Source organism: Schistocerca piceifrons, chromosome 1 (assembly GCF_021461385.2).
Source record: "Schistocerca piceifrons isolate TAMUIC-IGC-003096 chromosome 1, iqSchPice1.1, whole genome shotgun sequence".
NCBI lineage: Eukaryota > Metazoa > Arthropoda > Insecta > Orthoptera > Acrididae > Schistocerca > Schistocerca piceifrons.
This window is the reverse complement of record NC_060138.1, coordinates 60,930,816-60,944,644: the sequence shown is the minus strand read 5'-3', so window position 1 is coordinate 60,944,644 and position 13,829 is coordinate 60,930,816. Positions and strand designations below refer to the sequence as shown.

The window sequence follows — 13,829 nt, the reverse complement described above, 5'->3', positions numbered from 1 at the left end:
CGCCAAATATAACTTCCGTATTACCTTGCGACTCTCCGCCAGTTATTAAGAACTATGGCGTTTCTGACGGAAAATCACGAATCCATTTACACAACTGAGACGATATTCCATAGGCCGCAATTTAATTAGACGTCGCTTGTGAGGAACGGTGTCAAAAGCTTTCTCGAAATTTAAAAATATCGATTCAATTTAGCGTCCCCTGTCGATAGCACTCATTACTTCGTGAGAACGATGTGCTATTTGTGTTTCACAGAATGAATCCGTGTTGGTTGGTTGTTAATAAATCGTTTTATCAAGATATTTCATAGTGTTTGAGCGTAGTATACGTTCTAGAACGCTAACACAAATCGACGTTTGTGAAATGGGTCTGTAATTCATTGGAGTACTCCTATTTCCTTTCTTGGGTATTCGTGTGACTTCTGCAGTTTTCCAGTGTTTGGGCAGGGCTCTTTCTACGAGCGAGCCATTGTATACGACTGCTAAGAATGGATCTACTGTATTACCAAACTCTGAAAGGAATCTCACTGGTATACAACCTGGACCAGAGGCCTTGCCTCTCTTAAGGGTTTTAAGCTGCTTCACTACACCGAGTATATCTTCTTCTAAACAACTTTTATTGGCAGTTCACAAATGTTTTCTCTGCCATTTTACATTCGCGCCATATGTGCCAAAGAGATTTTAGCATTCCGCTAGTATTCCATTAACTGAAGATTATGAAGTTGTGTACCAGTATGTTAGAGTGTCTGTCGGTTTAGTGGGAAATCTTGTTACACCATCAGTTCTTCATAGAAATCTCAGTCCAGATCCATGCATAACATTTTATTTTTGTGTCTCTCCAGGTTTCCTTCATATGCCAACGTTGGCACGATTACTGTTTTGTATAATTCGCAATTGTTTCTCTGCGTACATTTTGGTTTAAGAATTTAAAGACTGTGGCACATGTGGATTGCTAACGTTCGGCGTTTTCCCTCAGCGGTACTGCTTTGGAAATATGAGCTGTCACAACCCTAGTAACTGAAACATGTAATATGTTCCATGGTTTTATTCCTCAGTGCGATGTTCGACCGAACCAGACCCTCGGCATAGGATGCCATTTCTTTGTTTTTGCAGTAGAGACCTTGCAGATATGTAACTTTGTAAACAAAGGAGAGCTAGTACAACAATGTATGGAACTCGTGCTCAGGTTCACCTTGGGCAATTCGGTCATCGATGAAACAGAATGGCTTTAGTAGAACAATTGCTATTAATCCTCCTTATCTTCAGTTCAGAGTGCTGTTATGTACACCAAAAAAGTATTTATGATAAGCTATACCATATTGTCTTAGTGTTAATCACTATTTCTCTCGTTGTAAATTTTTCCGCCTTGCAATTTCATTCTAATACCAGCGATAAAGCTTGCAAAACCTGGAATAAGATGAGTACATTCCCCCCTTCTACATCTACATCTACATCTACATCTACGTGGATGCTCTGTAAATCACATTTAAGTGCCTGGCAGGGGGTTCATCTATCCACCTTCACAATTCTCTATTATTCCAATCTCGTATAGCGCGCGGAAAGCACACCTATATATTTCCGTAAAACCTCTGATTACCCTTATTTTATCGTGGTGATCGTTCCGCCCTATGTAGGTCGGTGTCAACAAAATATATTCTCATTCGGAGGAGAAAGTTGGTGTTTCGAATTTCGTGAGGAGACTCCGTCGCAACGAAAAACGCCTTTCTTTTAATGATTTTTAGCCCAAATCCTGCTTTTAGATTAGACTGATTTATCGTGTAACCGAAGTTTAACGAGCTCCTTTTAGCACTCATGTTGATGACCTCACACTTTTCGTTATTTACGGTAAACTACCACTTTTCGCACCATTCAGATATTTTTCTAAATCGCTTAGCAGTTTGTTTTGATCTATTGATGACTTTATTAGTCAATAAACGACAGCGTCATCTGCAAACAACCGAAGACGGCTGCTCAAATTGCCTCCCAAATCGTTTATATAGATAAGTAACAGCAATGGAACTCTACCCTGGGGAACGCCTGAAATCACTTCTGTTTTACTCGATGACTTTCCGTCAATTACTACGAACTGTTGCCTCTCTGACCGGAAATCGCAAATCCAGTCACATAACTGAGTCGATATTCCATAAGCACGCAACTTTACTACGAGCCGCTTGTGTGGAACAGTGTCAAATGCCTTCCGGAAATCCAGAAATACGGAATCGATCTGAAACCCCTTCTCAATAGCACTCAATACTTCATGTGAATAAAGAGCTTGTTTTATTTTTCACAGGATCGATGTTTTCTAAACCCATGTTGACTGTGTGTTAATAGACCGTTTCCTTCTAGGTAATTCATAATGTTCGAACACAACATAAGTTCTAAAATCCTGCTACATATCGACGTTAAAGATATGGGCCTGCAATTTAGTGGATTACTTCTACTACCTTTCCTGAGTATTGGTGTGACCAGTGCAACTTTCCAGTCTTTGGGTACGGATCTTTCCTTGAGCGAACGGTTGTGTATGATTGTTAAGTATGGAGCTAATGCATCAGCATACTCCGAAAGGAACCTACTTGGTATACAGTCTGGATTAGAAGACTTGTTTTATTAAGTGATTTGAGTTGCCTCACTACTCCGAGGATATTTACATCTACGTTACTCATGCTGGCAGCTGTTCTCGATTCGAATTCTGGAATATTTACTTCGTCTTCTTTTGTGAAGGCATTTCGGAAGGCTGTGTTTAGTAAATATGCTTTGGCAGATTTACATTTTGTTGCAAAGTATGACTTTTTTCATAACAGAAGGCTCTTCAGGGACTTGAAATATTACTTGATTGTTTTTTTTTTCTATATTCTTTTCAATCAATTCCTGATGCATCACCATATTTTTATACAGGGTTATTACAAATGATTGAAGCGATTTGACAGGTCTACAATGACTTTATTATTTTAGATATTTTAACAATGCTTTGCACACACATACAAAAACTCAAAAAGTTTTTTTAGGCATTCACAAATGTTCGATATGTGCCCCTTTAGTGATTCGGCAGACATCAAGCCGATAATCAAGTTCCTCCAACACTCGGCGCAGCATGTCCCCATTAATGAGTTCGAAAGCATCGTTGATGCGAACTCGCAGTTCTGGCACGTTTCTTGGTAGAGGAGGTTTAAACACTGAATCTTTCACATAACCCCACAGAAAGAAATCGCATGGGGTTAAGTCGGGAGAGCGTGGAGGCCATGACATGAATTCCTGATCATGATCTCCACCACGACCGATCCATCGGTTTTCCAATCTCCTGTTTAAGAAATACCGAACATCATGATGGAAGTGCGGTGGAGCACCATCCTGTTGAAAGATGAAGTCGGCGTTGTCGGTCTCCAGTTGTGGCATGAGCCAATTTTCCAGCATGTCCAGATACACGTGTCCTGTAGCGTTTTTTTCGGAGAAGAAAAAGGGGCCGTAAACTTTAAACCGTGAGATTGCACAAAACACGTTAACTTTTGGTGAATTGTGAATTTGCTGCACGAATCCGTGAGGATTCTCTACCGCCCAGATTCGCACATTGTGTCTGTTCACTTCACCATTAAGAAAAAATGTTGCTTCATCACTGAAAACAAGTTTCGCACTGAACGCATCCTCTTCCGTGAGCTGTTGCAACCGCGCCGAAAATTCAAAGCATTTGACTTTGTCATCGGGTGTCAGGGCTTGTAGCAATTGTAAACGGTAAGGCTTTTGCTTTAGCCTTTTCCGTAAGATTTTCCAAACCGTCGGCTGTGGTACGTTTAGCTCCCTGCTTGCTTTATTCGTCGACTTCCGCGGGCTACGCGTGAAACTTGTCCGCACGCGTTCAACCGTTTCTTCGCTCACTGCAGGCCGACCCTTTGATTTCCCCTTACAGAGGGATCCAGAAGCTTTAAACTGCGCATACCATGGCCGAATGGAGTTAGCAGTTGGTGGATCTTTGTTGAACTTCGTCCTGAAGTGTCGTTGCACTGTTATGACTGACTGATGTGAGTGCATTTCAAGCACGACATACGCTTTCTCGGCTCCTGTTGCCATTTTGGCGGCTTCAGCCGAACAAAACTTTACGAGTTTTTCTACGTATCTGTAGTGTGTCGTGACCATATGTCAATGAATGGAGCTACAGTGAATTTATGAAATCGCATCAATCATTTGTAATAGCCCTGCATTTAAAATTAGGTGCACAACGCGAAGCCCTTACCTATGCAGATACGAGGTCCTTCACCGAAAGGCAGGTAAACAAAATGATGGCGTGACGCCTTTTGCTCTTCCGTAAAGCGTTCCGGGTCAAACTTTTCCGGGTCCGGGTAGTACTTGGGGTCGTGGTGGATGGCGTAGACCGGTATGATAAGCTTGGTCCCCTCCTCTATCTTGACATTGCTGCCTGGAATGGTGTACGCCACTGTGCAGATTCTGTCCAACTCCGTCAGAGGAGGGTACTTCCGGAGTGTCTCTGTAAATGAAACAAGAAAATCATACAATTTTAAATCTTATTATTACCACCCATATGCGAAAAATTGAGAAAAAATTAATAATAAGCGTTTTTGTTGTGTCAGCATAAATTCGGAAGTCACGACTTCCTCCTCACAGTTCAGGTTTTTATGTAATGCGTATCCGAAAATGCTGATTTGTCTTGTATATGACACCACTATAAAACAGCTCCTAAATGTTCAACATACAAAGCTTCAAAGAATGTGACATATTGCCAATAGCAGCCATTTTGGCTAGCGTTAAAATATATTGTGTGTTACCTTTCTCAGACTCAAGACTTTGAATAGATCGGTTTTATTAAGATACTTAAGTAAAGGTTTAATCAGAAAGTCACTCACGCCATTCATTCATTCGTTCAGTTCCTCACGTTCTATTAAGATTGTGAAACCCTAAGGATGCAAAACGAGTCAAATAGCAGAAACAAACACGGCAAAGTACTTATGAATTGCAAACAAGCAGTCAGTAATGACTAGCGCTGATCCACATAATTTAATGCTCCTGAAAATTATTTACGGAGATCTTCGTCAGCAGAAATTCAGATACATAAAAAAAAGCTAATGTTTCACCTTTCAAATTACTGATCTGCTGCATTTATGTAATACTTCAAATTAAGCATTAATGTAATTTTATACAGAGAAATATTGTCTGTATATACGCTGGTGAAACTAAAGGCCTGTATAATGTGACCTTTAGTGACAACTGGAATTCACATCTTGGAGTCAAAATGTTATGATAAATAGCTATTATAGAAAGAGTGTGTAATAAATCTTCCACTTGAGTTCCGAACAGTGATGGATTTTCATCCCTCTGCTTGATGTCTCACGGGAAGCAACAGACTCTTGCACCAGGATTTGAAACTCCTTTCCGAGTATTAGCCCTGCAGTCATAGTCTACAGTGAGAGTTTTTGAATGGCTCCAGGACCGCCTGCAACTGTCAACATCTTGCTCTGCTGGTAAGATTGTTCAGTATCAGCTTCAAAAGGTTTTGAAGTAAATCCGATGCAATAATTCATCAAATTTGCGATGCTGATTATTACGATAGCAGAGTCTTGATTGATCTGCTATATAAATAACCATACTGTTAGTAGTCGTTCCGAGATAGACATAGATTATACTGATGAAAGTATCAAGTAGCAACATTAATTATAGAAGCACTACACTAGGTTATATTCACATTCTGTTACTAATAAACAGTATCTCGGTGATTTCTCTCTCTCTCTCTCTCTCTCTCTCTCTCCCTGTGTGTGTGTGTGTGTGTGTGTGTGTGTGTGTGTGTGTGTGTGTGTGTGTGTGTGTGTGTGTGAGCACGTGGCTGTGTAAGCTTGTATTTCGGCCTAAAATAAATACAAATTCTGTCTCATACGCATTCGTAAAATAATTTTTAAAAAGTGAATGGTAATAGTAATAATAAAAGCAGTAAGCTTGCACACACGTAATTATGGTAAAGCAAATATAATTCAAATAAATTTAAGCACACACAGACATTCACAGAATGCTGATGTCATAAACACGTTTATAACTTTCAACAGTTGGCTACATTAATCAAAACGTAACATGAAGAAAACGGCTTTATTTCCTCTTACTGTGTTAATGATATTTTGTATGAACACAAACAGAAGAAGAGTAATAAAACCTAAACAATAAAGCTTATAGGGAAAAACCTATGAAATCTGCAAGTAGAAATTGAAACTACACTCCTGGAAATGGAAAAAAGAACACATTGACACCGGTGTGTCAGACCCACCATACTTGCTCCGGACACTGCGAGAGGGCTGTACAAGCAATGATCACACGCACAGCACAGCGGACACACCAGGAACCGCGTTGTTGGCCGTCGAATGGCGCTAGCTGCGCAGCATTTGTGCACCGCCGCCGTCAGTGTCAGCCAGTTTGCCGTGGCATACGGAGCTCCATCGCAGTCTTTAACACTGGTAGCATGCCGCGACAGCGTGGACGTGAACCGTATGTGCAGTTGACGGACTTTGAGCGAGGGCGTATAGTGGGCATGCGGGAGGCCGGGTGGACGTACCGCCGAATTGCTCAACACGTGGGGCTTGAGGTCTCCACAGTACATCGATGTTGTCGCCAGTGGTCGGCGGAAGGTGCACGTGCCCGTCGACCTGGGACCGGACCGCAGCGACGCACGGATGCACGCCAAGACCGTAGGATCCTACGCAGTGCCGTAGGGGACCGCACCGCCACTTCCCAGCAAATTAGGGACACTGTTGCTCCTGGGGTATCGGCGAGGACCATTCGCAACCGTCTCCATGAAGCTGGGCTACGGTCCCGCACACCGTTAGGCCGTCTTCCGCTCACGCCCCAACATCGTGCAGTACGCCTCCAGTGGTGTCGCGACAGGCGTGAATGGAGGGACGAATGGAGACGTGTCGTCTTCAGCGATGAGAGTCGCTTCTGCCTTGGTGCCAATGATGGTCGTATGCGTGTTTGGCGCCGTGCAGGTGAGCGCCACAATCAGGACTGCATACGACCGAGGCACACAGGGCCAACACCCGACATCATGGTGTGGGGAGCGATCTCCTACACTGGCCGTACACCACTGGTGATCGTCGAGGGGACACTGAATAGTGCACGGTACATCCAAACCGTCATCGAACCCATCGTTCTACCATTCCTAGACCGGCAAGGGAACATGCTGTTCCAACAGGACAATGCACGTCCACATGTATCCCGTGCCACCCAACGTGCTCTAGAAGGTGTAAGTCAACTACCCTGGCCAGCAAGATCTCCGGATCTGTCCCCCATTGAGCATGTTTGGGACTGGATGAAGCGTCGTCTCACGCGGTCTGCACGTCCAGCACGAACGCTGGTCCAACTGAGGCGCCAGGTGGAAATGGCATGGCAAGCCGTTCCACAGGACTACATCCAGCATCTCTACGATCGTCTCCATGGGAGAATAGCAGCCTGCATTGCTGCGAAAGGTGGATATACACTGTACTAGTGCCGACATTGTGCATGCTCTGTTGCCTGTGTCTATGTGCCTGTGGTTCTGTCAGTGTGATCATGTGATGTATCTGATCCCAGGAATGTGTCAATAAAGTTTCCCCTTCCTGGGACAATGAATTCACGGTGTTCTTATTTCAATTTCCAGGAGTGTATTATGTCGTCATAAAAAATTTCAAAATGTCTGAAGTGTTTATTTATAATCTGAATGTAAAAACTGGGATATTTTGGAAATCAACCTTATGCAAACACAATTACTTTAAATTCTGGAAACAATTACTTTATTTTTATATTTCCCCAGACATGTTTCGACTCCAGTGTGTCATCTTCTGGGGATTAAATTTTTATTTTCTTAAAGTACAACATCACATTTGTAATAATTTAATTACTGCAGGCCTAAGAAATACAATATTTGCAATTTGCTTCATTTTGTTTGGGCACTCACTTTAAAATTACATCGATAATTAAACTGTATTATTAAACATCTATTTTAGTGCTTGTTTTTGTCGTTTCTTTGGCAGCATGACATCTGCAAACTAGCCATGAACTGAAATTACTGCGTATTTGTGGAGAGCTGTTTTGAGATTAGAGGTTATGTACGTTTCTGTACTTCCATTTTCCGTCCTGCTTGGTGTACCTAGTTGGTGTCTCAATCAGCTACTATTTAGTGCATTACTTTCACCCAGTTCTTCATAAACTCCCGCTCACTACTTCACCTTACATGCAGTTGCACAAAATGTGGCGAAATGTGATCTGAGCAGACAGATCTGGCAATACACTCAGTGAGATGTGTCATGTATCGTCGCTGCTCACTTGTTCATCGTTGGTCTTGTGTGTGTTATGGCGCTGATTTTGAATGTGTGTGTGTGTGTGTGTGTGTGTGTGTGTGTGTGAGAGAGAGAGAGGCAGAGAGAGAGAGAGAGAGAGAGAGAGAGAGAGAGAGCGAGAGAGAGGGGGGGGGGGAGGGATGGAAAGAGAGGTGGGGAGAGAACCAAGAAAACAGAAGTTCTATTTTTTCTGTTGTGTTTCTTGTAGCGAGGCACCTTTGTATAGTTCGCTGAGTGTTCCAAACAGTGTTCTGTTGCACAGCGTTGTGTTATCAGCCAGGACTCTCTTTCCCTGTATTATTGCTTTTTGTATTTAATAGTTCTTCTCTATTGTGAGTTTTTGATAGAGACTGTTGCTTTCTCTGAGGATCTTAAGATCGGTCTCCATGTTTTTTGGGTGGTGGTTTTCTTGTAATTTTGTTGTTCAGTTTGCTAATCATTTGTATGTTGTACCCATTCTCTCTGGGTATTTGGTGTATTGTATTTAGTTCTTGTGTGTAGTTGAGTTTGTCCAGTGGAGTACTGTTGAGTCTGTGTATCATGTGTCTGAAACTTCAAAGTTTATGTGCTTGTGGGTGGTTGGAGTTGATGTGAATGGTTGTACTTGTGGCTGTAGGTTTCCTGAATATTCCAAAATTATGTTTTTTGTTGATACTGTGTATGGTAATGTCTAAGTAATTAAGCTTAATTTCCTCCTCTGTATCAATGGTGAATTTCATTTTTGGGTGAACTGTATTTATGTCACTGTGTAATTGTTTTATTCGGATTTGTGTTTCATCAATCAAGAAAATGATGTCATCTACATATCGGTACCATTATGTAAACTTGTAATGTTCTGGATGTATGATTTCATTGAATATTTTGATTTCAAAAAATACCACACAAACTCTCAAGTTTCAGACACATGCTATACAGGCTCAACAGAACTCCACTGGACAAACTCGACTACACACAGGAACTAAATACAATACACCAAATAGCCAGAGAGAATGGGTACAACACACAAATGACAAACAAACTGAACAACAAAACTAAAAAAACTAATTAAAAGAGGTCAAACCATTAACAAATCACCAGCCACAACAGAGAACCAAGAACACAATCTCCTGCAAAACACAGGATACCAGGAACACTCTACAAAGAGTACAGCATGACGTGCACTAACACACAGCAACAAAAACGTACACAGGATTTGAAACAGACTGAAGAAACAAGGGCTAAAAATAGCACTCCGCACAAATAACACAATACACAAGAATGTAAGATCTAAGAACACCTCTGCAGACAAATTCTCCAAAGCTGGAATGTATCAGTTAACCTGCAGTGCATCCCAGTCGGTCTACATAGGCCAAACATGAAGAAACTTCAAAACGAGGTGCTCCAAACACCTCACAGCCCTAAGCTGTCACAGTATACACTCCACTTTTGTAGACCACGTAATACAAGGAAACTACCACCCAGAAATCATGGAGACCGATCTTAAGATCCCCAGAGAAAGGAACAGTCTCTATCAAAAACTCACAATAGAGGAGAACTACCAAATACAAAAAGCAGTAATACAGGGAAAGAGAATCCTGAATGAAAATACAACACTGTGCAACAGAACACTGTTTGGAACACTCAATGAAGTATACAAAGGTGACTCCCTACAAGAAACATAGCAGAAAAAGAGAACCTCTGTTTTCTTGTTTCTCTCCCCACCTCTCTTTCCATCTCTCTCTCTCTCTCTCTCTCTCTCTCTCTCACTCTCTCTCTCTCTTCCACCCCTCTTCCTCCCTCCCTCTTCCCTCTCTCTCTATCTCTCTGTCTGTCTGTCTGTCTGTCTCTCTCTCTCTCTCTCTCTCTCTCACACACACACACACACACTCACACACACACACACTCACACACACACATATTCAAAATCAGCGCTATAACACACACAAGACCAACGATGAACAAGTGAGCAACGACAATACATGACACATCTCACTGAGTGTATTGCCAGAAGCGTCTGCTCAGATCACATTTCGCTGCATTTTGTGTAAGTGCATTTGAGGTGAACATAACATAAAACAAAAAAATAAATCCCTAAACCTGCTGTCACCCTCTCTCTCTCCTTTTTCATACACCCACCCACCTACCCACCCACCGACCCACACACACACACACACACACACACAAGAAAAAAATCACAGACGCCTCTGAAAGATTCAATACAACTGCCAGGAACTCTTTCAACTGTTCCACTGTCAGCCATCTTGCTTTTACACCTTCAATTGTTCCACTGCCTGTCATGTTTGTTTTTACAGCTGGTAATGCAATGAAACAGTTACAGTGATAGTGACAATGGCAACTCAATATATAGTGAAGATGATTAAATGGAAAATGTAAGTGAAACATTATGTAAATAGTCACTCGCAAATAGAATTAAATAATTTCACGTATAGAAATAGCAAGTTTTCAAATCGTAATTTTGGCGTAAACAATTTGTCTACTTTGAAGTATAAGTGGTTGCAGATGACAAATTGTGCAACAAAACGGTCACTGTAGAAAAACAACACATCAGAAAAACCACACCATGTGGTAAAAAGGTATGAACTCGTAATTTATGTGTCTTTTCAAATATCTGTAATTACGATTTGAAAACTAATATCTACGTGTATACAAACAACAAAGAACACTCTTAATCTTTATCAGATGGAAAATAAAAGATCACTGAAGACGCTGCAACTGCAGTTTGAGTTAAAAAACGAAATTGTGTTTTGCTAAAGGCAGACCCTATCCAAAAACATATGTATTTCAGGCACTTTTTTCGCACTTCTGTGCTCGTGGCTCCTCAGACAGACGAAGCTGCATGAAGGCGGCGGACTACAGGATATTGAGACGAACCCTAGTACAAGCCGCAGGCAAGTGGGCCACTGACATGGTGTAAGACAAAGTTGGATTATGTGTATCCTGCACGACAACTGCTACGATCCCTATCACCTGCTGAGAGTGCAAAGATTATCAGCAGCGGCTCTCCCTCCACAGAAAGGATTTTGTCGATAGCTTTTCCACCAGACCATCATAATTATGTGATTTCTATCATCAGTCCTCTTTACCGACAAAGCCACCTTTACCGTCCCCGCAGTTTGTCGGTTTCATTAATTCAAATGGCTCTGAGCACTATGTGACTTAACATCTGAGGTCATCAGTCCCCTAGAACTTAGAGTTACTTAAACAGTTGTCTGCGTAGCAGCGAGGAGAGCTCCGCCTACCATCCTAAGGGAGCCATGGGTCTGATGATGGTTTTGTAGAAAGAACCGAAACCGGTTACCTATATTATTAAAACATACATGATGTGATCAAGACTGAACTTGAGTCAAAATATAACAATTAATTGATCACTGCTTTTCAAAAATGTTTACCAAAATTGTGTAAACCTAACTAACCTAAGGACATCACACACATCCATGCCCTGGGCAAGATTCGAACCTGCGAACGTAGAGGTGGCGCGGTTCCAGACTGAGGCGCCCAGAACCGCTCGGGTTTTATTAATGATCACTCTGTTTAACGCAGGGTGGAGTGGATCACCGTGGTTGTTCAATCTGCAAGTCTGTGAATCGATGGAACAATTGAAAGGGAATTTAGGAAAAGTATTAAAAGTACAGCACGGAGGACACACTCGAATACTAAGGTTTGCAGGCGACACAGCACTCCGAGTAGATTCTAAGATAGACTTCGAAGACTCTTTGAATGCGACGGAATGCATACTTAAAATGGTACGCAACTGAAAGATAAGCAGCGCAAATACGAATGTGATGGAGGGCGATGGTACGATAATAACGGATTGCTTAAGCGTTGGGGACGATACATTTGCGGAAATTGGGAAGAATTCTCTCATTTAGTGAGCAAAGCTACGATGACTGAAGCAAAGAAGAAATCAGAAACAGATTATTTCCTTCAATAAGGTTCTTCTGGTATCTGATGCCTATGATGTAAAGCATCAAATATGAAGGCTCAAATCACACGAGATCGGAGAAAATAAGGACGCTCGGCCTGAAACTGATGAACAGTGGTCTAGAATGATAATCTCGAAGATATGTAGCAAGGCAACCAAAGCAAACCAAGCAAAGAACGATTCCCCAAGAAGTCCAGACCGGTCTCACTTATGTACCATCTGTTTAAAATTATTCAGAGAATGGTTTTCAATCGAAATTTTGACTCTGTCGGCTGGTAGATTATTAAATGACAGACAGGTTTCATAGAATTTCAGTCAAGTAATGGTTACATCATTTAACCCAGCACATCGAGGAAGGGTGTGAAAGAAAGCAGGTAAGAGGATATGCTTCTATCGATCTTAGAGCTGCTTATGATACCATCAATAACAAGAAACCAGGAAGCTGTTCACAACTAAGAACTGATACAGTTTAATCAGTCTCTGCTGCAGAACAGACGATTTATTGTCAAACTGAGGGGCAAAAAGAGCCGATGGAGAACGCAGAAGAATGGCGATCCATAAGGAAATGTGCTGGATCTTATATTTGCAAAACATATGTAGGAACTATCAGCCATTCAACACTGGAACCCACTTCTTTATCTACGCAGACGCCACAGCTATCGGTCATAACGAACCGACAGTTAAAATAGTAGAGTCCAAGCCAACGCGTGCTCTCAAAGGACTTGGTATCCACTACGACGACAACCGCACCAAACCCAACCCGTATTGAACTCATATGCGGCTTCGATCTACGCACCAAGGAGGCAAGAAGAGAGCTGATGCAGTTTAAGTCACTGCATTCACCTCCGATACCTGGGGCTGAAAGTGTACCGTGCCCTAACTTATAAGCGACACCCGATAGAAGGTATGCACCAGAAACCGGTATCCTACTCAGACTGACAAACACAGCACGGGAAGCACAGCCCAGCCTCTGCTGCCCACCCGCGCTCGGTCTGTGTCCCTCTACTGTAGAGTACGCCGAGGAACTCTGCTCACGCTAACCACGTGGGCGTGTCTCTCCACGGGACAGGTTACGTAGTCACAGCATGCCCGAGCCGTACTCCAGTCAACACGATATTTCTGCTAAGGGGAACAACGACTCCAGTTGTAACAAGACATGTAGCATGAGAGACTGAAAAGAGGAGACAAGAAACGAATGCGAGTAATCGTTTGTTTGGAACTGTTGCTTATCCACAACGATGGAAATCGAGAAAACGTTTCCTGTTTCAACTTCCGCAATAGCCCGTTGGTATGAGATGTGGAGAGCAAAGTCCCCTGGTGGATTGTGGACAGCAAAAGAGAAATTGCCATGAGGCTGCGGTCTCCGATACGGGACTTGGGTGGCTGTCAACAGTTTGAGAACAGGAGTGACGAGCGGAAAGGTTAATCTGAAAGTGTGGGTCGCCAGTGGCGACATATTTTGTGTATGTGGTTCAAGACACGACACTGAACTTTTGTTGGTTTACGGTAATCTGAGCAAGCCCTCTGACATAGTACATAGATTTGTTTACAGCAAATGCCCTTGCTGCGGAACCTTGGATTCGGGAAGTATGAAATTCTCTGGCTTA

The 13,829-nt window shown here is 42.4% G+C and overlaps 1 protein-coding gene across 5 annotated transcripts in view; it reads right to left on the bottom strand.

The window, feature by feature from the left end:
- The window catches only part of LOC124786328 (probable cytochrome P450 6a13), a 421,393-nt gene that overhangs the window by 315,646 nt on the left and 91,918 nt on the right, over positions 1 to 13,829 (bottom strand). For 4 of the 5 annotated variants that reach the window (XM_047254254.1, XM_047254256.1, XM_047254257.1 and 1 more), the window contains one exon: positions 4,223 to 4,474. The exons of the other annotated variant lie outside the window; for it this stretch is intronic. In XM_047254254.1, the coding sequence (XP_047110210.1) occupies positions 4,223 to 4,474 (252 nt within the window). The remainder of the gene's footprint in view (positions 1 to 4,222; positions 4,475 to 13,829) is intronic. 5 annotated transcript variants of the gene reach the window in all.